At 39.1% G+C, this 24,531-nt stretch overlaps 1 protein-coding gene across 1 annotated transcript in view; it reads right to left on the bottom strand.

Annotated features, from left to right (window-relative positions):
• Positions 1-23,851, bottom strand: part of PHIP (pleckstrin homology domain interacting protein) — a 108,898-nt gene extending 85,047 nt beyond the window's left edge. Inside the window, exons 1-7 of the mRNA XM_036380897.2 lie at positions 23,556-23,851; positions 23,388-23,446; positions 23,158-23,187; positions 22,940-22,999; positions 12,831-12,981; positions 12,620-12,718; positions 1,917-2,077 (exon numbers count right to left, since the gene is read on the bottom strand). Of these exons, the coding sequence (XP_036236790.1) occupies positions 1,917-2,077; positions 12,620-12,718; positions 12,831-12,981; positions 22,940-22,999; positions 23,158-23,187; positions 23,388-23,446; positions 23,556-23,601 (606 nt within the window). The 5' untranslated portion in view covers positions 23,602-23,851. The remainder of the gene's footprint in view (positions 1-1,916; positions 2,078-12,619; positions 12,719-12,830; positions 12,982-22,939; positions 23,000-23,157; positions 23,188-23,387; positions 23,447-23,555) is intronic.
• Positions 23,852-24,531: the final 680 nt, after the last annotated feature.

The following is a 24,531-nucleotide window of genomic DNA, read 5'->3' as shown; positions in this document are numbered from 1 at the left end:
GATGACTATGACTCAAAAATGTGCTGAGAAGACCTTTTTTTCCTTTTAACTTGAAACAGAACATGAACAAAGCTTGAATTTAGAGGCTTTCAGTCCTTCAGATGTCAGGTGGAACAGGAAACAATTATGATGCAGTTTCCAGAACCAATTACAAATCTAAAACAACACAACTAACTAACATCACACTGAAGGCTGCAGAGTAAAAATGTAAGGCAAGAACAATTCCCTACTGATGCACTCAAATTTACATACCACACTAGAGACTTTAGTACTTGCAGTGGTCTAGATTGAAAAGAACTGGCACCATTTGATTATACAGATGCAATTACAACACAACAGTTCATGACTGTTTATCCACTGACTATATGAGGCCAGCTAGAGTAATTTGGGTTTTAATGAAATGGGGAATATAACCATTTGCCAACAACCCCTTAAACATCTACCCAAAGAACACTGGATTTACCTAAAAGTACAGAGTTAAGAAGTTCAGTCCTAGGCCCTCCAAAATGAAAATTCAGCAACCACAATTAATATCTATGGCCACTTTATTTAACACCTGAAGTAATCATGATCTAAACTGGGAACTTTCTTTCAAGCAATTAGACCAGGACACCAGTCAGCAAAGGAATGCCAGCAAAACTCTGGGGTTGCAGAAACATATCACCCATCTCCATCTCCCATTTTATTTCAGGTTGTTCTACTTCTCTCTTAGATTTTATGAGAAAATTATCTTGACTGTAACAGCAGTTTGTTTCTTTCATGCATTCTGCCATGTCATATACAAAATAAACCCACAACACAGAGCCTATTTCCTGGCAAGTAAATCATGTATAAACCACAGGACATAAGATTTTAATGCCTGTGATTCAGCTTGGTGACAAAAACAAAATAAATATGAAAATGAATCTCTTCTATGCCTGAAGTAACAAGTGAACTAATAAATAAGCCTGTTCAGAACACTGCAAGGTGTCCCATTCCTTCAACCATACATTTCCCCATGGGACACAGCAAGATATATGTGGGCAAAAGGGAGAATCATATTTACAACTGCCTTGAAAGAATTTTAGAAGTTAGGACTGCAAGGCAAAATAGGAAACCTGAACTGTACTTCTATCAGCATTGTTCAGTCTATCTGACATGAGGTTAAAAGGACACAATCAAGCTCCTGAACCCACACAGGTATCAATTACATCCAGTGTTTGTAGGAATCCAATAAATGCAGCCAAAGCATCCTGGACTGGCATGAAGTGTGTTTATGAAAGCTTTGTCTCTCCTGAAACTGACTGCTAACCAAGAAATCTAAATATTACACTGACATCTATGTGGTTTTATAAATCCCATCCCTTTGAAAACCTGCAATTTCAGTACTGATTTCAGATATCTGTCTAGAATTTATGACTTAACAACAACAAAAAAAAGGCAAATAGTTAAAAATACTAAAAACACTAGTATTGAAAAAAGTTCCTAGGATTTCATAAAGACAATTTGTTGTGAACCAACATTTGTTACAACACACCATGTGATTATTCTCTCTCTGACTTCCTAATCTAATTCCATGGTGGCAGTTCCTTGTTTTGCTTATGTTTTTTGCTAGAGAAAACAAAGCCAGAAGAAAGAACCCATACAGAGTAAATCCTTTCCACTGAAAATGAACAGTTTTCTCAATGAACTACACACATCAGCAACCACCATCACATCTCTAGTGTTCAGATACCTATGCCAAAACTATTTTAGGGTGTAAACCAGCATGGCTATTAAAAAGCAAATATGAGAGGAACAGTAGTAAAGGACTTCTTCTGGTTTTCATTCATCATCATTGTATCTATCCCATATTCAGGTTTTGGAAACAACTAGGTGACATATTAGGTGTACTTAAAACTGAAAAGAATCTACAAAAATAAAGATTTTGTACTCACAGTAAATATTCGCCTGCCAGTCCGATCAAAAGTTACACAGTATACAGAAGATAAGTGTCCTAAAATTCGTTTGTGCATCTTCATATGTTGATAGACTGCAGTTGGAACAAGGCGTTCAAGTCTGTATTTTCCATTTAGTTTTCTTGAAAACAGGGTATCCACTACCAAATGGGTAAAAGAAAAAGAAGAGACACATTTACATTGCATTCATAAACTAAAATACTTGACAAGGATGGAAAATTTATTTGAACACTGGACCACCTGCACATATGAACAGCTTAGTATAGCAATTCTCATTTTGCCCTAGTTAGAGAAAAATACAAAAGTAGCCTATGATACAGACAGGGAAAAAGTATTGAACTGCAAGGCATAGTATAAATATGCAATATAACTTCCAACTTGAAGCCCAAATTCAGGAGTACTGAGACAGCTTCCATGAAGGAGTAACCTACTTCAAGTATAAAAAGTGTAAAAGCTTCCCCATAGCTATTAACTGAAGGTCAGCATATATTCAAATCTTCTCCAAGGCAACCTGCTTCTTGAGATCTGCTCAAACATTTACCAGTCACTTGTAAGACCATTCATTTTTAAAGAATCCTGCCACCAACTACAGCTAAACAAACACAAACACACAAAACCACTAAACAAAAATTTACAAATGAATTTACCAAAACCTACAGAAAGTTCTGATTTTGACTAACAAAACTTTGTTTCAAAGAACTTGGTGATATTTTGCAAGTTTAAAAGCTAACAAGTTCCAAGAGCAAGAATTCAGTTTAACAAAATGGAAATCTTTCATCAAGAATGTCAGAGAAGAAAACTAAGCTCACTGAAATTAATTTTAAACTGCTATTCATGCAATAACAAAGCAACAAAGTATAATAGTTCTCTGCATTGATACATAAATATTAGTCACACTCCATATCTTTATCAGACCAAAGAATGGCAATAGTGATACATTTTATAATCTACAGAACTGTGACAAGGCACATAATATAACATTCACACACTGAATGGTGTTGGACAATTTAAAGAAATTTGGAAGGGACCACAGACAATCATCCACAATCATCCAATCTAACCTCCCTGCTCAAGCAGTGCCATCCCAGAGCACATGGCACAGGACTGCACCTAGACAGTTCTGCAATGCCTCCTGTGAGGGAGGCTCAACAACCTCTCTGGGCAACCTGTTCCAGTGCATAGTCACCCATACAAGGGAGAAGTTCTTCCTCAGATTCAGGTTGAAGCTTCTGTGCATCAGCTTCTGCCTGATCCCTCTTGTCCTATTGCTCAGCACCACTGAGAAGAGTCTGGCTTCTTTCTCTCGGCACTCTCCCTTCTGATACCAACAGACATTGACATGGTCACCTCTCAGTTGTTGCTTCTCAAGGATGAGCAGCCCCAGCTCCCTCAGCCTGTCATATTTATCTCAGAGAGAGACACTCCAGTCCCTTAATCATCCTCATAGCCCTCCACTGGACCCACTCCAAGACCTCCATGTCTCTCTAGTGCTGACAATCCCAGAACTGGACACAGCACTCCAGATTGACCTCATCAGGGTTGAGGAGATCGCTTCCCTTGACCTGCTGGAAATGATCCTCCTAAGGCATGCCTGGATACCATTGGCCTTTCTGGCCACAAGGGCACTGCTGGCTCATGGACAACTTGCTCCCCAGTATCAACTGCAAGAGAGCTATAAACCCCTCACATTGCTCGGGTTTGGCCCAGACCAACAGAACAGTGGTTCATAAGACAGCACAGGTCAAACTACGTCAGATATGCCAATTTTTACAGTGGGATTGTAGCAACTCTGTAAGAACCACAAGCTTCTTGTGTTATAGCCAAGTGCCAAGTCCATTAGCCTCTGGCCCTAATTCAAGGAATTTTTCCTAGTTCAAGAAACTCTGTGAAGAAATGGAATTATTAGCTGTAGAGCAAAGCACTTTTAGTCAAGCAGCAATTGCTGTTTTTAGGCTCTACTGTTTTTTCAACCTTCCCTCATACCAGAAAAAGATGCAGTTGCATTTGCTTTATGACAAACTTTTCCCTTGCCAGCAGTCTACTGCAAAACAGCAGGAAACCAAGATTAGTTTAGGCACAAGATAAATCTAGTTCTGCTATCTGACAAATCATCCTATGTTTAGAAAGAAAATCCTCAACAAAAGAATTACACACACAAAAAAAGAAACCAAACAAGTACACATGCACAAAGAGAATAAAGGTCTTGGTCCCAACAAAGTGAGTTTACACAATAATCCCAACCCACACAGAAATTACCTTTTGTCTACTTTTAATATCAGATGGATATGGTTGATGGATATCCCAATGCCTTGAAATGAAACAATAGCTCACCAAAACTGAAAAAAGCTTAACTAAAAGTTTAATTTCTAGAGATGTGTTAATGAAACAAAGCTGCAGGGAGACTTTAGAATAAAACAACAAATGGCTTTACATAAGAATGCAGTTTTTAATATACACCTTAATTTATAAAAAACTTCTGAAGTACTTAAGATCAGCTTCAAGCTTGAGAGGGTTTATGGGAGTGAGTTGTTTCATTTTGGAGGGTTTTTGGCAACACTGGAGAAGATCATTTTAGCAGAACACAAGCCAGTATTTCTAAGAGTGGTCTCACTGATGCCAATCACCAATGGGCAACTTGCTACTAGTTCACATATCCCTGGGAAACACAGGTGAAACAGCCCTTGTTCAGTAACTATCAACCTACCAGAGGATATAAAAGGGAATATTGTGACACTAGAAACAATACTGGAATCCATCTTACTCTTTAGCCTTGATCAAAATTTAAAACGTGTAAAAAACTGGTTAAAAATAAAATTAAGTGAATTAAAGAACAATCTGACATGAAAAAAAACCCTCCACAGTATTATGAACTTACATTCTCTGGGAAGAATTTTTTTACCAAGTTCATGCAATTAGCAGAGGGGAGGGGAAGAATCAATCTCCCACAGGTTTAAGCACTTTCCATAAACATCTAACTTTTAAGACTTCCCAAACTGGAGGGTATCTCTGGTTATTTAAAATGGAATTCTTACATCCACCACTGTTTTTCAATATCCCTTTCATTTAACTACCTTTATATTTACTCTTATCAACTTTGCCAAGTTGATAAGAAATCAAGAAATCAAGAAACCATCTTGATTTCTCTGACCAATTCCCACTTTTATTCCAAACACCTGCAAATTTTGCTAGCACATTAACCTTTGTTTCCCCCCTCCAGAGTACAGGTAAAAATCAAAAATACCTGTGTGAAAAATTCCTGCATTCAAACAACAAACTTGATTTTTCTTGTCCAAGCCAAGATGAAAAAGGTTACCCACTGTCATAATAATGCCTTTGTACAAATTATAGGCCCTTGGTTTTAAAACAATTGTTACCTCAACACTTGTCAAGTCTCTACGCTATTTAGCTAGATTTTAACTGCATTTGAAAACAATGAATTTAGAAAACTCTGTGACAGCAAGTCTAATCTCTCTTGTTTTAGCCATATTAGCACTCTTCTGTCTTTGCTTGGCCTCACACAAATGAGTCAGTATGAACAAAGCTGTTAATCACAGGAAGAAAGACAAGGTGTAAGTAGTTAAATGGTTACAGTGGGAGCCACAAACTACATAAGGGAGTGAAGGAAGATTATACTTTATCCCAGGATGCATTAGAGAATGCTGGTTGGACCTTACAATGAGTCAACCAACTAAAAGGGAAGGGTTGTAAAGAAGAAAACAAGAGAATAGAGATTGCATGCTCCTTGCTGGAAGGGCACTGTGAAATGGACACAGAAATTAATACTACCTTAGGTTTACATTCTCATCTTCTACTTACACATAAGGTTCTGTTTTTAAAATAAATAAATAAAATAGAAAATAGATTAAAAAACAGATGTTACTAAGTGGTTGTTACAAAACACAGTATGACAAACCACCACTTACTCCCAAATGATATTCTGGTTTCAAAATCAAAATTCTTCATATTTAATAATCAGTGAAAGCCAGTGTCTGAGAAAGCTGTGAATTTGTTGACATTGTGAAACTTATTCACGAATTTTATTATTTTAATTTGCTAACAATTCTCTACTAACTGGTTCCAAACAAAATTAAGTGGCTTGTAGTTTTTAGTAACTGTGCTTATGTTTCTATACTATGACCAGCCTCCAAGACTGATACAGTCTACTACCACCCAACCACTGGCTGAGGTGGGGAGGAACCCATGTAGAGGTAATGTATTCCAACTGCCCTGCTCAAGTCAGGGTCAGCTAGAGCAGTTTGCTCAGTGCTGCATCCAGTCCAGTTTTGAGTCTCCAAGGATGGAGACTTCACAACCTCTCTGAGCAACCTCTGCCAGAGAATTTATCACCCCTCAAAGCTGTTCTCTTATGTTTAAATTGAATTCCTCTATTTCAGTTTTGGTTCATGATCTCTGTCATGTCAGGATGCACCAATGAGAAGAGTCTGGCTCCATCTTCATTGCAAGCTCCAATTCAAGTATTGACAACCAATGATACTACCACCACCATACTGCCCATGCCACACTTTCTCTACTCAAGGCTATACAAGTCTAGATCTCTTAGCTCCTCTTTGTATAACAGGAACCTCAATTTCTTCATCACCTTTCTGGTCCTTTGACAGACCTTTAACAGCTATGTTAACCAATTGATAGACTGTCCATGTAGGTCTTTTCTTGAGGAGCTGGATCCAGCACTTCAGGTGTGATCTTATTTGCACTGAGTAGAGGGGAAAGAACACCCACAATCTAATGGCAATGCACTACCTCCAGCAACCCAGGATGCTGTTTGGGTTTTGTGTGCAAGGTCACATTGTGTCTGACACATTCAGCACCAGGACAGCCAAGTAGTTTTCTCCACAGCTGCATTCCAGCAGTCAACCCCCAGTATATCCACTGGTACATGAAGTCATTCATCCCCAGGGGCAGGACTTCTGCTCTTCTCTTTGTGAAAATTCATTAGATTCTTGTTGACCCATTTCTCCACTCTGTCAAGGTCCTTCTCTATCATTCACTACTCCTGGATTTCAGTTGTTTGACAAACCTTTTCCATCATCCAAGTTATGTTCCATCATCCAAGTTATTAATGAAGATGTTGAATAATACTGGCTCTTGCATCAACCTCTGGAGTGCACCGTTAGGGACTAGCTCTTGTGCCAGACACTGGAATTCACTCTGCTGATCACAGCCCTTTGACCCCAGCAGTTCTGTCATATCTTTTCAGTTTGTCATTGAGAATATTATAGAAGTCTGTTCAGAAAGCCTTACTGAACTCAGGATAAATAGCATTCACTACTGTCCCCTAATCTCCAAGACCCTCATCTCCTTTAAAAGGTTATTGGGCCAGTCAGGCATAATTTCTCCTTCATAGATCAATACCAACAACTCTTAACCATGTATCTGTCTTTTCCTATCTTGACCTCCAGAAATATTTGCTTCATCACTTGCCCAGGGACTGAGATGAGGAGGACCCACCTTTAGGTCTATAAAGTCTCCTTCTCATCCTATTCCAGGTCCCCTGTCCTATGCAGCAGCAGGACTACTGTTCCTCCTATTGCTGACAGACCTGAAAAGCTTCATGTGTTGATTCATATCCCTCACCATATTTATTGCCAGAAGAACTCCAACTTCCATTACTACAAAATCACAGAATGGTTGAAGTTAGAAAGGACCTTTAAAAATCATCCAGTCTAACCCTCCTTTGAAAGAAGGGCCAAATATTGCTCAGAATCTTGCATCTCTAGAGTTTAAAAAACCAAGTGGGGTAGAGGAAAAAAAATGCCATTCTTGACCTAAAGGCTCTAAATGTAAGAGTTTAAATTCCTTTTTTCATAAGGGCCACTCGGGAACCTAAAATGCAACTTTGTTTTTAAAATATTGCTTCTGCTGTCACAATTCACTGCTGCCAGCAACCTTAATCTCAAAACCACACATCTCAAAGCGTCAAAAACACTTTATTTGTTTGGTTTCCTGTGGAACAAAAGTCAAACAAAGCTGATGAAAGTGGTGGGAGTTTTCAGTGGAACTCGCAGAAGAGTATAGATTTTCTCCCACTCAAAAGGCATGCAATAGGCACCAAATTAATGCCTTCATGGTTTCAGAACTTCTCTAACTCATTCGCACCCCAAATAGAACAGGCAGCTCAAAGAAAAACAGAAACCTGTTAGAAGGATGATAAATTTGGGCGTCTGAAAGATATGGCAGTATTAGCCCTCTTTTTTTTTCCACTTGGCTTTCTTTCTACTTTCTAATTTTACCAATATGATCAATTCTATCTCCTTATTTACATGGTCTTATCCTTGAATATGGAATATGCCTTAAAGATGGGGGATAGTAATCTGCCTTATCCACTAGCCAGTGATAAATCAAATTTAATTTGTACCACGTACAGGTTACATTTTTAAAATGCATACACAATCTTTCATTTTCTTCCTTTCTGGAGTTGTATTTAACTAATGGAAGTTCTGTTCTGAAAACCAGAATCCAACTTCATTCCCCATCCAGTCACACAAAAATAGAACCAGATTCAGAAGAATCCTGGAAGGATACCCAAAGGATATAATTCACTTACAACTCTTACCCTTATTGAATCAAGTTTCATTAACTTAAGAGGCTAGACAGGCCTCTAATGAATACCACAGAATTCAGAGCTGTTAAAAATAGTAGTAGAGACTGCTAGACAACTCCTTTCACTCTCCAAGCTAGTAAGACTGAATGTATCAAGCATTCTGTTTGGTGCTGTTGAAGGCTTTTTTTCTCCCTTCTTCAAAGACATCCAAGACCAAAAAAAAAACAAACCAAAAAACAACCAGCTTGAGCTGAGTTCTAACTTCCTACCATTCCTCTGTTCAGCTTTCAAACTCTATACAGTATTCCTAGTCTCTTGACTTAGACATGACTGTCAACCAAGTAAAATGATTAAGCTTGCTATGTTATCAAGCCAAAACTTGTCTCTGGTCAAATCATGAAGGTAAAAAAATATCAACTCCTAACTGGAGTATTTCTGAAAACACAAAAATTTTATATACACCTCAAACTTACCATACAATATTCATTTGCTTGATGAAAGCAACTGCCAACCCTTCCTAATTCAGAGTGGCTAAATGTGAGGTATTTCAAGAAGCAAAAAACAAAAACAAATGAAAGTTACACAACCTTCCAAACTTCTCTGACTTCAGTAATACCTCAGTTATTTCACTATATAGCTCCATTGGTACTTTATTCAAAGTTCCATGACTTCTATCGCTTATTTATTCTTGCACACTAACAAGTCATTTACTTTAGTATAATTCACTCTTGACTTGACTAAATGTGTATAACAAGATGTTACTTTTACACAGATCTTTTAATAAAAATGTAGTCTTTGCCTTTATTTTCTTCCTATAGTTAACAGAATAATAGAGTTGCACAAAGTACTGGGAAGTTAGTTTTTAGGCCTAAAGTATTTACTGCATTTCTAAAAATAGACATTTACACTGCTTTCAGAATCTGGCATTCTCTTTACAGCCAAAACACCAATACCACTTAATAAACATACTGAAAAAAGTGTAAAATGCCTCAGAACTTTTCTTGAGATTGATTACTCTACAAAACTGTGAAATACTGGTTTTGGAAGGCAGATATTTTTGCTGGTCAAGAAAAAAAAAAATCTTCTCTGTCAGGGACAAACAGCCAGTTTCATTCAGATTCTCACACCCAAGTGGTCAGCTTTCACAAGAGTTCTGAACTCAAGTCTCTTGAAGGCTTATGCTTAGGTTTGTTCCTTTTTCACCAGTTCCCAAAAATTACTGAAAAGACCTCTCTTTCTGCCTCCACAAAAATGAGACCTTTAACAAAACAAATTAGCATATGACTTAGCTGCTTTTGCTCTTTATTAAGCACTTCAGCAACTTTTTTATAAGATATATACAAGTGAATGAGAGTATATAAGATATACACAAGTGAGCCCAACTGGACAAAGACTATTCCATATTCAAGTTTTACTTTTCATCATGTTCTACAGATACTCTGTAGTTTCCAGGGGAAAATATGTACTTGTACAGATCTATTTTAATTGGTATAAGCCAGCTACCTACAAGGCAGGTGGCACAATATCAACAAAAATAATTCTAAACAATACCCCATCAGCATCATACCTGCATTGATTCATCAGGCTAGGAAATAAATTAACAACTTTGTACATTCACTGAAATGTAAGTTAAGTTTTCCTGGACAACACAGAAGAATTTCAATGTCTTTATTCCTATTCCTTAAACATTAGTAGGTTATCTACCTGAAATACATACAGCCTGAAGAATAATAGGTTCTAACTTTTTTTTTTACATAAAATGTAGTCTTCCCAGGGGAAAACTGGAAGTTATTTAAGGAAACAGAAAAAAAAAATCTAATTCAATTTATAAAAGAAACGTCATTCAGGTTCCTTATTTTATTGAGAGATCAGAGTAGACAGAGTAAGATACATCAAAAGTAAATGTTTTAGCATACAGCTCTGAACCAAATATCGCAAAAATTCAAATACACTTCACAGTTGAAAACATTCAGTTACCAGCACTTATAAGAATGTTTGGAAAAGGAAATTACTGGTCATGAAAAAAGTGATATTTGAAATAACCGTAATTTTGCAAACATTCAGTGCTTTACAAAAGGTTCAATAAAAATAACATTTATTTAAAAAGCCTGACTTGCTCTTCTCTAAAAAGAGTCTGAAAGTTATTTTTCTTAACATTTTATTTCACTACCACAGCAGCTCTACAGCTTTCTTTGAACTTCAGCTACCATGGATCTCATACACTGATCTTTTTTCCTTTAAAAAGTATACACCAGCTACCACACACTGTAAGCCACAGTACAACATAAAACAGTCCTCAATCATTCTGATTCCTCCAACATGTTTTAACACAAGAAAAGCTTCACAAGAAAAGCTAAGCAACCACTAAAGAAATCTTCACTATTAAAAAGCTCAGTCCTACAGTCACCTTGCAAAAATAGCCCAAGATTTTCCAAGACTATTATCATCAAGCCATTGCACAACCACTCAAGAAGGGAATTTTCTAACCAGCAACAAGCATTTTCTCCTACACACCTAGAGCACAACACAGAAAATACCCTCTAAGTGAACACAAAACCAGTGGCTCTAACCAAAACCACATTGAATGATGCAGGTGCTACATTAGGGTTTAAGTGAACCACTGCTGATCAATACACATACCAGCTGAGGAATTCTTAAAGCTCAGCTCTAAACAGCAAGCAAAACCACACTCTCAGCCTACAGTCCAAGCATCTACAGAAATATCATGGAAAGCATGTAACTTGTGCTTTAAAATGGAAATGCTACGAGGACACTAAATACTCTGCCATCTACCAAGTCAAAATTGGCTGTGCTGAACCTGAGAGTTTAGCTATAGCATGGTTCTGATCCAGCTGTTGTGAGAGAAATATAGTTCTCTAGATTAAGTGTAATGGTGTATATTTTGATATTTGATTTTGAGTTTCTTCAACTGAAGAAAAAATACAAATAGCCCAAATTAACCTCTCTTGATTATACATGTTATCTGTATCTATTTAAATTCATTAAAAACTTAGATGCTACCAAAAGCCTCCAAAAGGAATTTAGAGACTGAAGAATTGCCATGGCAAGTTACCACATTAAAAAAGTCTCTGTCCCTAATAGTGTGTGCCTACATATTTATACCGTGATACTATATATAGCGTATGTAAATATATTTTTTCACATACTTTGTTATATATTAGTTTCCCAATACATCTGCAAATCTTCTCTTTTTTTTTTTTTGCCAAGGCAGCTGCACCTGATCCAGAGCCAATCAACGGGATATTCTCTGCCCACTCTCATCCAACACTGCACATCTATCTGCAACTACCATTTTATTAAAAAGACCTACACCAGTCCTTTTCTGGTGTAATCCACACAGACAATTTGGTCTTAATCATTTCCCCTTCAGTGGACATCAATAGAGAAAGATGAAAAGATGCCAGTGATTCTGCTCATTTTTCTATACATGAAAAAAAGAGAAAGGGTGCTCCTTAAAGGATCTTCTAAAATATCACATCTTGATCCTTCTAGCAACTAAACAAGTGTGTATCTTTGTTCTTAAAACATGAAAGCTAACAAGCATTTCAGTGACCATGTGAGAGCTTAAAAATAAAAACTAGAATACCTCTGACCTCCAGCTTTCAATTTTTCAACAGTACATACAGCACATGCATCCTTCATGATATAGCACAGCAGAGAAAGCTAAAGGACAGCTACAGAATTAGTGAATGGACCAGACTGCAAAAAGAAAAACTTCTACAAGACTCAATTCTTTCCAAAGGTAACCATTACCAGACTTACTTTCCTACCAATAGGTGTAGGCCTTGCTGCCCTATGATACTAATTATTTATCTACTGGCAGCCTTATTATATCTTTAAGAAAGAGTTTTGTTTGTATGTAGTTATAGTTTAAATACATTTCATTCAATTTCATACTTCAAAAACAAAATTAGCTTCAGAAGAAATTTTACAATAAATATAGAAACACAGCATCTTAATAAAAACACTAGAAGTAAGGTATGTGACACTAACAAGGGTAAATATAAACAGAACTACTATTTATCTCTCACCATCATAATAATCATTCACCCTGAGAGTTAGGTATTAAAATGGCAGTGCCAGAATAAAATTGACTCACCTATACTAGGTGGACTGCCATAATTTACAGGGGACTCTGGAGGCCTTCCACAATGTAGTGCAGCAAGAGCAGATCCTTTCCATACAACATGTTTGCAACCTGTTTGTTAAAAATCACACCAAAAAATGAAGGCAAGTGAGCTTTTTCATGCAAAACCACAGGAAAGGTATGAAATATCAAGAAGTCTCAAATGCTCATGCAATTTTCATACTTTTGTTTGTACGAAGCAAAGACTGTCTGCCAGCCCCCAATAATGTCTGCACTCCAGGGACGCTTTGTGGAATTTCTTGCTCTAGAAGTGGTCCAAGTCGATGGCATATTTGAAGCAAGTGATCAGGTGCCAAGTGTCTGTAGTATTTCACCTATTACATCAAAGAGCAAACAGAACATTTGAGAAAGAATGCAAAACTTTTGATGCCTTACTGGTTTAATCTTCTCCCCCCCCAGATTGTTACACAAATTTGTAACAAAATTATAGGATATTAAAGGATAAAAAGGAATAATGACCTTTAAGTACAATAATTCATTCCAGCTGGTCCTAATTAATTCTTCTATTCAGTACATGCCATTTTGTACAGAGAACTGTTGGTATTTACTACTTTCTGACTTCAAGCCACAATTGGTCATGCTAATAAGCTCCCTTATAACCACAGTAAAAAAAAAAAATAAAAGTATATATTCAATGTTACATTTAAGTAGTGGTCTGGTCAATTTAAGTTATTGTAAGATAAAGATGAGACAAAGATTGTAAAGACAGGAACATTTACTTCTTCAATAATTACAAATACTAAATAAATAACATAGCTTTGTAAAAGAAAATTAAAAAACATTCTGTCTCAATTTACCTAAGTTAAAACACCTTGAAACTTCACAACTGGCTTGATTTATTTTACATCTAAAGCTTTGAAACAAAAACGTTGGCTTAAGTAACTCAACTTTTAAATTGGTATATGTCGTCCCTCTTGCATCTAGAAACATGACAAGTTTTTGCAACAGGTCATAATTACACAGTACAAAAACAAGCACCTATTATCAGCAACATAATTTCTCACCACTTGATAATAAACCACCTTTAATGACTGCCAGATAAAAACAGTTTATTCTTTTGAACTAACATAAATCTAGATCAGAGAACTGTCTTAAATAATAAGGGGGGGAAAATGCTTTTGAAATGTATGTGACAACAGTAAAAATCCTACTAACATATGGCTTTTGCCTAAGAAATAGCATTTTTAAAACGCAAAAGCTATTGTCAATTCAGACTATAACAGAAACAAATTAAAATTATAAATAAAGGGGGAGAATAGACTCAATTTCTCAGATGCTTGTATAGAATTTGGCATGTAGTAGTTTTGTCCCTCATCCAGCCTGAAATACATCTTCACAGTTTTACTTCACAGAAGAGGGGGGAAAACAGCAAAATACTGAAGAGAAAGCTTGTGATGTTTTGTTATTCTTTAACTAGAGGAGATCTTGACTGCACTTAGGCAGAATGATGCTTCTATATTACACTCAACTAACAGAATATACCTCATTCTTCATCAAATGTTCTCCTATCTTGCTGACAACCACAATCATTTAATGTACTCCAGCAGTTTGTTAACATAAAGAGTGCTGATGTCTGAAACTGAGGTTCTGGAAAAACCTTGCTAACACCAGTAATTCCTACCACCACCACAATCTCCTAGTGAAGGAGGGAAAGTTTTCTCTGTCCTGTCTTGGTCTAACACTGGCCAGCAGTTCAGCCTTCTGCAGCCACTTGCTCATTCTCATTGCAGTGGAATGGTGGAGAAAATCAGATGGGTAAAAGAGAAAAAACTTGTGGATTGAAATAAAAACAGTTGAATAAGTAAAGCAAAATCTGCACAGCAAGCAAGGCAAAATAAGAATTTATTTACTACCTCCCATCAGTAGGCAAATGTTTAGCTGCTTCCTGGAAAAAGAGGTTTTCCTTCTATGGATTATATTAAATTTTTAGAAAGCCTTGCAAACTGTCTGAATTTGGCTGCCTAAAAGCTCAATAACTTGCAAAAATGACACAAGCAAAAAAAAAAAAGTTTTATTAAAAAAAATATTTTATTTTACTTAAATAAAATTGCAGCTCTTCGTAAAGATCAGTTAATTTAAAATTGCTAAATTCAATGTCATCAGACATTCACACAGAAGAGTGGCAAAAAATAATTCAGAATTATTATGATAAGAAAAATTAATCAGAATAGCAAATCAATATGCTTTTTTCTGCTTAAAGAAGTAATCACAGTCAAAATATATGCATGAGAGCTCTAAAATATCTAAATAGCCATAAGAAGTTATGAAGCTGTATACACTTTTGCCATCAACAGCCCTGATCCATTTCCTTAGCTTTTGTTCTCCTCTCTCCTATCAAAAGGAGCACAAAAATTTAACAAACACTGCTCTTTTCTTAATTCCATCTGAAACCAGAATTTACATCTGCAGAATCTGAATTCATCTCTCAAAGATTAAAAACTATGGAGTTTTCTGGTTTAACCATGAATAACACAACTAAATACACAATACAGTTGTCATTTTATCCTGCTCAAGATCCTACAGTTTTACACATCCTAAGAAATGCACAAAATCTAAAGTAAATGAAGTAAGTAATCTTTGACACATTCCAAAACTACAGCAAGCTGACATCTTGAGTCATATTTCTCATGATTTGTCATCAGCCATGCACTCACTTTTTATTTTAGCAGAAACTAGGTAGGCTCAATTCCTCTTGCAGCTTTTAAAGCAAATGTTTTGATAAGAGCTATCTGTTTTGCTCTTGATCATCTGTATTAAAGATCTCAATATATACCTTACACCCACGCTGAAGTCTCTTCTAGTTTAAGTCCATTTATGTGAAAAGAGCTATTTATGACACATTATGCAGTAGTTGTGTGATGCTTCTTCACAGCATTTGTCTAAGTAATCATAGTTCAGTACTAAGCAGCATTTGCAGCAGCTCATTAACAAACTGATTCAACAATACTTGGGAGCTGTACACTTTGCCAAAACAGAAGTGGCACTGCCCATTTAAATACTTGTCAGTTGCAGGAATTTTATAGAGCTACTTCATGAACCATGAACAGTCAACATTCGGCCCTTGTTTTCCTTCATAAAGCTAAAGTACACACAAGAAACTTAAATAAAAAGATAGGCTTCGTTTCTCTGTAAAATCAGATAAGAAAACTTATTTAATAAAGTCTTTATTTGGACTGATTTATTTTTCCTTTTCTTCTTCTACAAACAAATAAAACGTGGAACTTGAATAACTTATTTAAAACAGGCTATTAATTTTCTCCAGGTGACATAATTTCTTCATTAAAAAAAATAAAATTCTTTATCTACTCCAGCTGCCTGACCACTTCAGGGCTGACCCAAAGTTAAAGTACAGTGTTAGGGGCACTGCCCAAATGTCTCAGCCAGCAATAGGCTTGGGGCTTTAACCATCACTCTGGGAAGTCTGTTCCAGTGCTAATTTGTATGTGTGAGTATTATGGTGGAAGTCACTAATTAAAAAACTGTGTAACAGAAATTCACCCAATTTCTCTCTTTTGAAAAAGGAAAAATGAGAATTGCAGAAAAGATAACCACAACCTCGTAGCAACAAATCAAGACAGGACAAGATAAGTTTATTTAATACATTAAACTAAAATTATTCAGATTGCTCCATGGTGCAGCCTACCAGGAAACAACTCTTGCAGTGACAAACTGCAAAAAGAACCTAGAATCAACAAAAATATACCTGCAATGCAAAAAACCCACAACCTGAGTACTTTCAAGTCAGATTATTGAAACAAAACAATAATTTTTTGTTTTAATGGTAACTTTAGAAGCTTTGTCAGAACAGAAAGCTCAACACAATTCGGAATGAAATTTGAAATGAATAGAATGAAAGAACAGAATAAAATTTGGTTGGATATCAATCTATGATTCCAAGAGAGAAAGGAAAGCAAAAGGAAAAAAATAACAGATGTACAAGTATTTAAAATTCATACAGCTCTAAATGAAAGTGAAAACTGGACTCTACAAACAGGAATTTTAAATTTATATGCCAAAACTGTGATGTCAAACAGCATAAAAAGTGCAGGATTTTTTCTCTGCCAGTCTCCGCTGAAATTCTAGTTGTTTTTCTTCCTTGCCCTATTAGGCTTTTTTCAGTGTCACATTCTGTCTGTGCTCCCAAAAGAAATGCGTAGAAGACGTGCTTTTAAGGTAAAATAATAAACCCTCTTTTTGTTCTCACAGTCTTTTCACATAAGTTAACGCTTCTTAATCATTACTGTAACATAAATTAAACTCTGTTGGCAAGTACAAAATTTTCAGATCTTAAGCATAAATATTATTTTCTAGAAAATCAGAAGCAACATTGCCCTCAAACCTCTCCTTTACCAACTACCCCAACTTCACCCATTCCAAACAAGCAGCACGGGAATGCACAAAATGCAGCTACACACCTATCTGGACTAACATACAAATCTTTATCACCTTTGAAATAGACCTAAGTGCTTATATTTTCATTCTGCATGACTCTGCAGCATAATTCAGCATCAGAATCACAATGAATAAAACAAAAGAATCATGATTTGACCTAGAGCCTTTAGTTAAATCTGCAATACATAATGCAGTTATTCACCACCAGTGTTTTAGACATCAAGTAAAATATGACCTTATTCTAGTGCTCCAAATACTCTGCACACTGAAACGTTCTCTCAAAAATTGTTAGTTTCCCCCCTCACCCTGCTAACAGTCAACATGTTCAACTACCAGATTGGCTGTAAATATGTTTCAGAAAGACACATTTCCACACAAGGACATTTAACAACAAAAACTACGTCAGTCAGCTACCTATATTCCAAGATGTGAGAGCTCAATCTTACTAACACCAGCAGCTATCCCACTTTAACTACCCTGCTATGTAACATATTACCCAAAACAAGCCCCAAATTGAATTACAGTAATTGTTGTACTCTATCAGATCATCAATCTAATAGAGTACCATGTACCACCAGCTACTGCCTTATCACTTTAAAATTAGGAATTGCAACAAAATGGAAGTAGTTTTCTCTGAAGAATTCTTATTCCCTTTTTTCTTTTTTTTTTAGGGGGGAGACAGGGCAGGGACAACCAACAACAGGGAGGGAGAATAATTTTCCCCAAAACTATTTATTTCTTGGATACTTCCAATTCTGCTTGAGCTAAAACTATACAAATATTTAACCACTATTTCCAATCAGAATGACTATTATTTTGCTGTGAGATTACTCTTTCTCTAATTAAATACATCTGTATGAAACCAGCCATTCCAAGAACACATTATTTTTTCAACTATTTAATGCTTTTAATAGGTGGGAGGCCAGAGCAGATAAACTCAAGCCTTAGTATAAACAGTGTGCCACAACCTTAGCACATGAGAAGGTGTGAGCAGAGGCAGCATTTTTTGCCTTATGGACTAAGATGTTCAGCTGTGCCTGTTAAATTACCTGTAGCTATTTGCCTTTCTTAAACTCTCTCATAATGTTTTGTGGGTTTTGTTGGGTTTGGGGTTTTTTAAACAAAAGTTACACTTTAGAAACTTGATATTCCTCTTCATCCCATCTCTCAACAGTGTTTCTTAGTCCCAGTTTGAAAGAACTAGCACAAAACACAGCTGGCTTGGCCTTTTCTCCTGATTATCTGTGGAACAAACAAATGTGTGGTGCTACTTAAAACAAACAAGTGTTTCCCCATATCAAAATATACTGGTCTGAACAGAGAGGTTTTAACATCACCCAAGTTCTCAACTATGGGAATAGTCTGTAGAGCAGACACATTTGTCTTTTAGAACTCAGAGGATATATTCAAGTTGATATATGTCCAACAGAAGCACAGTTAATGAGACCAAAAATCTGGCTAAGGATAACAATCAGAATACTTCAGTTTTCTTACCACAGTGCCAAGTTCACCTTCCAAAATATTGTATAGATTATCCTCAAAATACTGTTAATAAAATCTAGGTGATAATGCAGCTCTCTGATTCAACTCAATTTTGTTCCCTATTTCTTGGAATATCTTTACAGAACAAGCTTTCTTTCCTAGAGAAATAAACCACTTATTACCTGGTTACTTATTAAGAAACAATTTCTAAATAGTAACCACAATTCTGCTAGAAGACTTAACTATTACATGAACAAAGAAACACAGTATCAATGTACTTAGTGTCCCAGTCCCACAGATACTCTTTGTAACTTCGCGGAGGTTTGCACCACAAAAAAAAAAAAAAAAAAAAAAAAAAAAAAAAAAAAAAAAAAAACAAAAAAAAACAGTGAAATGGCCTGAAAAAAGTGTTTTGTAATTTTTACTTGAAATCACATTAAGAATTGTGGGCTGGAGAAGAGAAAGGCACATATGTCAGCAAAACAATCATCAGCAGTTCCTGAGACCAAGACATACTGCCTATTAAACATATTGGGCCATTCTATTTAGTGTGAAGTCCCAGCTTTCTCCCTCCTCAACCACCACCATCACCACCATGAATAAAATTCTAATTCAACAGAGAAAATGACAATTACATTTATATTCTGGATAAGACCTTAAAAACAAAATAAAACAAAAAACCACCACAAAACACACACATACACCAAAAAAAAAAAAAACCAACCAAAAAAAAACCCACAACATTCCCTATGGTAGCTCCAAATTGTCAAAGTGAATGTCAACAGTTGGTTTCATTCAGATGAAGTCTACTTTGGTCCCAGAAGAAGCAACTGCAACACCTTCTCCAACCCCTCCACACTCACTCCTATCATCTCCCTCGTGGTGGCGGTAAGACCCATGGTGTAGCACACAAAACGAGCTGAGCCATCTTAAAATTACTGTTCATTTTTGAGACAGGTCAGCTGCCTCATCCAACTAACCACACATTTGGATAAGCACTCGTGCCTACACAAAAGATGCAGCAGAAATGCACAGCTTTCATCCACAGCATACAATTAGTGCAGCTACACCCATAGGGAAACTGCAACATGAAAAAAACAATTACCCTGGAGTCAAATGATGCGCCAAAGCTTGCTCATGTAATAAAGGCCCTAACAAAGGTGTTGAAAAGCTTAAAAATGTAACACAACACTTAAACATCTTATCCAAAACGTCTAAACAATCCACAGGGCTGCCTTGCTCTGCTGTTAACTCTTAAAATTTCTCAGTTTCTGTTTCCCATAGCAAGAAAACCTCAATATTTCAAAAGAGAGAAAATAAGCTATCCTACAATTTGCAAGTCTTCACAACAGAAGGAAGAACACAAAACATCTGAGATCTGTTACTGAAGAGTCCCACCATCCTTGGTAGATCTGTATTGAAAGTGGCCTACTGGGACTCCATTGTCACAGGGTCTTGGTTATAGCACAAATAGAAATCTTAACACTGGCAATATTAGAATGAGATCAGCACTCTGAAATAAGAGCCTACACTATCAAAGCCATATTCATGTTATTTATTTCACCACACATACTGACTCTAGAAAAATATAATATAGGAATACTGGAATTCAAGAAAAATAATTTAAGAACATAATATAATAGCATTTCTAAACTCACATATTTGCCTGTATTAGGCATTATAAGCATGCACAGCATGGTATTAGCTTATTTAATAAAATGAAACATTTATTTTCACTGACCAAACAGAAAAATTAAAGTAACTTGCAAGACAAAAATTGCACCAGATTTAACATTATTTGCACAAATTAAGTAACAGAAATAAAACATCTAGGGCTGTGAATTCCAGTCTAATAACAAAAAGTTAACTCGAATAAAAATTCTTAAATAAATGCTTTCAAATGAGGACAAAACCAGAAATACCATCTCTTGAAAATATATTCATATATATTAAAGGAATTATTTTTCAAAAATATGGGTATAATAAAAAGCATGATTTTGTACACAACGAAAGAGAAGCTTGGGATTAAATTTTATCCCAGTAAACAGAGCCCTCATTCCTTCCCAGAGTAAAAGTCAAACATCTAACACTACATTTACTGGTAATTTCATTTTTTTAGCCTTTTATCCCTTCAGACCTCTCTACAAAGTTTAGTGAAAGCTTAGGGCATTCATGTCTGAGAAAGGGTATCAAAACATGGCAAAACGTGCCATCTTGAGAAGGAAGAGTTCGCATCTTAATGCTGGAAAATTAAAAAAAAAAAAAAAAACAAACGTTAGCTCAATCATTCTCTATCTCAAAAGCTAAGAATCCTTTGGTTCGAGACAAATAAGTTTTTGTTTAAAGAGGACACAGTGAAAAACTCTTCTTTTGTACAAAATACAACTGTCATGTGCAAATACACTTCCGTGCCAGCTTTCACATGCCTAAAATGTCAAGTAATACAAAGTTCACACAGCTTTGACAGCTGAAGCAAGAACAAATACAGATGGAGGGAAACATCAATAACAAAGTAACCAATTACAGACACACGCCTCCTCCAAAATCTAGGTAGGGAAAAGGTGGGAAAGCACTTAGAAATGTTTATTAGGAAGTCTAAGGAAACTTTGTTTTGAAGAGAAGACAAGGAAAAGAGAAAGGAGCTAGTCAGCATCACCTCTCTGAATATAAGCATCCAGCATCAAGTCCAAGTTTTAAGGAAGTACATCTTATGTCATTACCTATGCTTACTAAATTGGTATTTACCTGCATTCCACAATGAAAAGAAGCTTCTTGGAAAGGGTCTGAATGAACTTATTTCCCACCAACTCTTCTTACTTCAAGCTTTAAAGTGTCTTTTTTTTCCTCACTTTTCTTTTTTTCACATCCTTTTATACTCTAACTATATAGAAGAAACTCAAATCCATGCTACACTAAGACTGTGCCTCCAAGTCTTTATAATTTATAGGACAAAAGAGAAAGGTTATTGATAAGCTTTACCAAGCAACTCCTTGAAATGGGTAAAACAGCCTTACAAATAAGTAACTAAGAATATCATAATATATCATGCACTTTGAAATGCCCAGTTGAGTTTCTTCATATTTGATTTTAAGTTAAAAAATACTTGTATGTATTCTTATGTTTTCCACAAGCTAATTGCTGTCAACTCTTCCACACCATACACATGAAAATGCCTATGCCAATGCAACTCTTGCTACAGAAAAAAAGCAATGCTGCAAGTAAATCTGTTGTAACTACAATAAATACCTATGCTTCATACGACAACATTTGTTATAGAATTAAAAAAATGTATATGGCAACAGTCTTTATCAGAGGCATTACAAATGGAGTATCAGAGGCATTACAAATGGAGATGGTTCTGTCTCCTTTCGTGTAAGTTCAAAAGTTCTCAACATATCTATGTTTCAGAAGTACTGGAGTTCAGAAGTACTACAAGCAACCAGCAAAGGAAATCTCTCTTTGATGAGCATCACAAACAGGACTCAGCCTTTCTCTTAAATCGTTTTCAGAAATTCAGAGACTAAATTATAAAGTAGTGTACCTGCAATGAACACAATACTAGCAACAAGTTGCTAACACACACAATTCAGACACCTCATTTGCTGTTTTGCCAAGTGCTGCAGTTAACAACATGTTAGGGGAAAAAAATCCAGGCCCCTCTCTGCTAGCCAGAGGTACATCGCTGAGAGGAACACTTGACTTTATCACTGATCTAACCCGTGATGAAAAGCACACACTAGGAAGTTTTAAAAAAGAACCAACCAAAAATCCACCCATCAAATTTCTGATGTGACCCTGGCAATCCCGGTTACTCCCACGCACCGCACACGGTGTATAAAACTCTGCCAGGGACGCAGCGCACCTGGCAGGCGGGCGGGCCCGCCCGGGGCAGACGCTCGGCGCGGCGCGGTGCGGCTGCGGAGCGCGGCCATTGTGTGCGCGCGCGGCGCACAGCGCCCCCGCACGGCCGCGCGCGCCCCGGCACCCGCCGCCGCCGCTGGCCCCGCCCCGCCCGGCGCCGCGCCGCGCGCGCGGCTGCGGCGCCCGCCCGCACCGCGTCCGTGACGTCGCGGAGTGAGAGCGGCCGGGCCCGGCGCGCGCGTTGTTATTGACCCCGCTCGGGCGGGCACCGGCCGGACCCCGGCCCGAGCCCGCCCCGGGACACTGACAGGGGGTACAGGGAGGGACAGAGGCTGTCAGAAATAAACTAAAATTAAAAAAAAAAAATCCAAAGTTTTGTTGCTTTTTTTTTCCTAAGTTGGTGCCTTTTTTTTTTTTTTTTTTTTTTGCGGGAAATTCAATTTTTTCACCGGGCTGTTCAGGGAGAGTGAGGGAGGGGGAAAAACAACTTTGCCCGCCGCAGCGCTCTCTCCTGTTACCAGCGCCTGCTCCTCTTACCAGGTTCTCGTAGCTCCGGGGATGCTCCTTGCCCGTCCAGTCCGTGCGCTTGGGCAGCAGCTGAGGGAGGGAAGAGAGGGCGCCCCGTGAGCGGCTCCCCCCGCCCCCGAGGAGCCCCCCGGCAGCGCCCGGGATGGGGCGGGGGAAGCGGGAGAGCGAGGGAAGGGGGAGGGAGGCCGCAGGCGGGGCGAGTGCCGGGTGCACGGCGCCGCTCTTACCTCTTTCTCCGCCACTTCTCGGATCAGGACCTGCAGCAACAACAAAAGCGAGGCGTGAGAAAAGGTTTCAAAAAGAGAGAAAAAGGGAGAAGGACGACGAAGCGGCCAGCGCGCCGCCCGATCAGCCGCCCTGCCCGGCCGCCCCCTCCCCACCAGGCCCGGCGGCGCTATCCATCCATCCATCCATCCATCCATCCATCCAGCCATCCATCCATCCCTCCATCCCCTACCTGAGCCGCTTGCTGGCATGGTCCGTCCTCCAAAAAGCGAGCGATGAGGAAGTAGAGCTCTGCGGAGAGAGGACAGGCCGTCAGGGCTGGAGCTCGCCTCTTTCCCGCGGGCTTCCCTTTCTTCCCCCTGCCCGCCGCCCCTCTCCGGATCCCCCGGCCACCACTCACCCGCTCGCAGCTCCGCCGTGTGCCGGCTGCCGCCGTCCCCGGACATGGCGAGGCGAAAACCGGGGAGGGGAGGGGGGGAAAGGGGGAGAAGGGGGGTTGCCCGGGCCGCGCTCCCGCGGCAGCGTCGGGTCCCAGCGAAATGCGCCCGCCCGGTCGCTGTCACTGCTCGTTCACCGGGGAGAGTCTCGGCTCCACCATTCAACCCACGGGCAGCAGCAGCAGCAGCAGGAGGAGGAGGAAACAACAACTCGCAGCCGCCCGCCGCCAACGCCGCCGCCGTCGCCAGCCAGCGCGAGCGAGCGCGATCCCTCCGCCAGGAGAAAGAGTCCCCTCCTCCTCCGCGCCCCCTCCTCAGCCCCCACGGCCCCGCGCGCCGCCCCTTCCCCGCGCGCCCCCCCGAGTCCCCGGCGCTGCCTGGCGGGGGCGGCCAGGCAGGGCAGGGAGGGGGGAGCCGGACTCTCCTGACCCCGGCTACCACCCCGCTGCCGCGGGGGCCCCCAGCGCTGTCCGGCGCTGGAGGGGAGAGAGGGGCGAGCGCTACGCGTTTATTAGCGGGAAGGCGGGCGGGCTGTGGCAGAAGATGTCGGCGGGGTGGGCGGGAAGGCGGCGGGCGGGCGGCTGAAAGGCGCTTTCTCTGCGCGGTGCCGGCGCGCGGAGGGATACGACGCACGGGGAGGAGGGGCTGCGGCAGCAGCGGTGGGGCCGCGGCGACTCGCGGCGGCGTCGGCGCTGGAAGTTCCCGAGTTCCAGCGCCGCAAGAATGGGAAGCGAGCGAAGCCAAAATGCCCCCGGGGAGCGCGGCCCCGCTGGGGAGGCCCGGCACTTCCACACCCCCGGCTCACGGCTCCCCCTGTGCCCAGCCCGCTCCCTCGGAGCCAGCCAGGGACCTCGGGGCGCTGCCAGGGGCTTTGGCATCTGCGCGTAAGTGCCACAGTGTCACGCGTTGTTGGTTCTTATTCTTGCAACATCGCGCCCG

The sequence above is a fragment of the Molothrus ater genome, chromosome 3 (genome assembly GCF_012460135.2).
Source record: "Molothrus ater isolate BHLD 08-10-18 breed brown headed cowbird chromosome 3, BPBGC_Mater_1.1, whole genome shotgun sequence".
Taxonomy (NCBI): Eukaryota; Metazoa; Chordata; class Aves; order Passeriformes; family Icteridae; genus Molothrus; species Molothrus ater.
The sequence above is the reverse complement of the archived record's forward strand: the minus strand, read 5'-3'. Positions and strand labels throughout refer to the sequence as shown.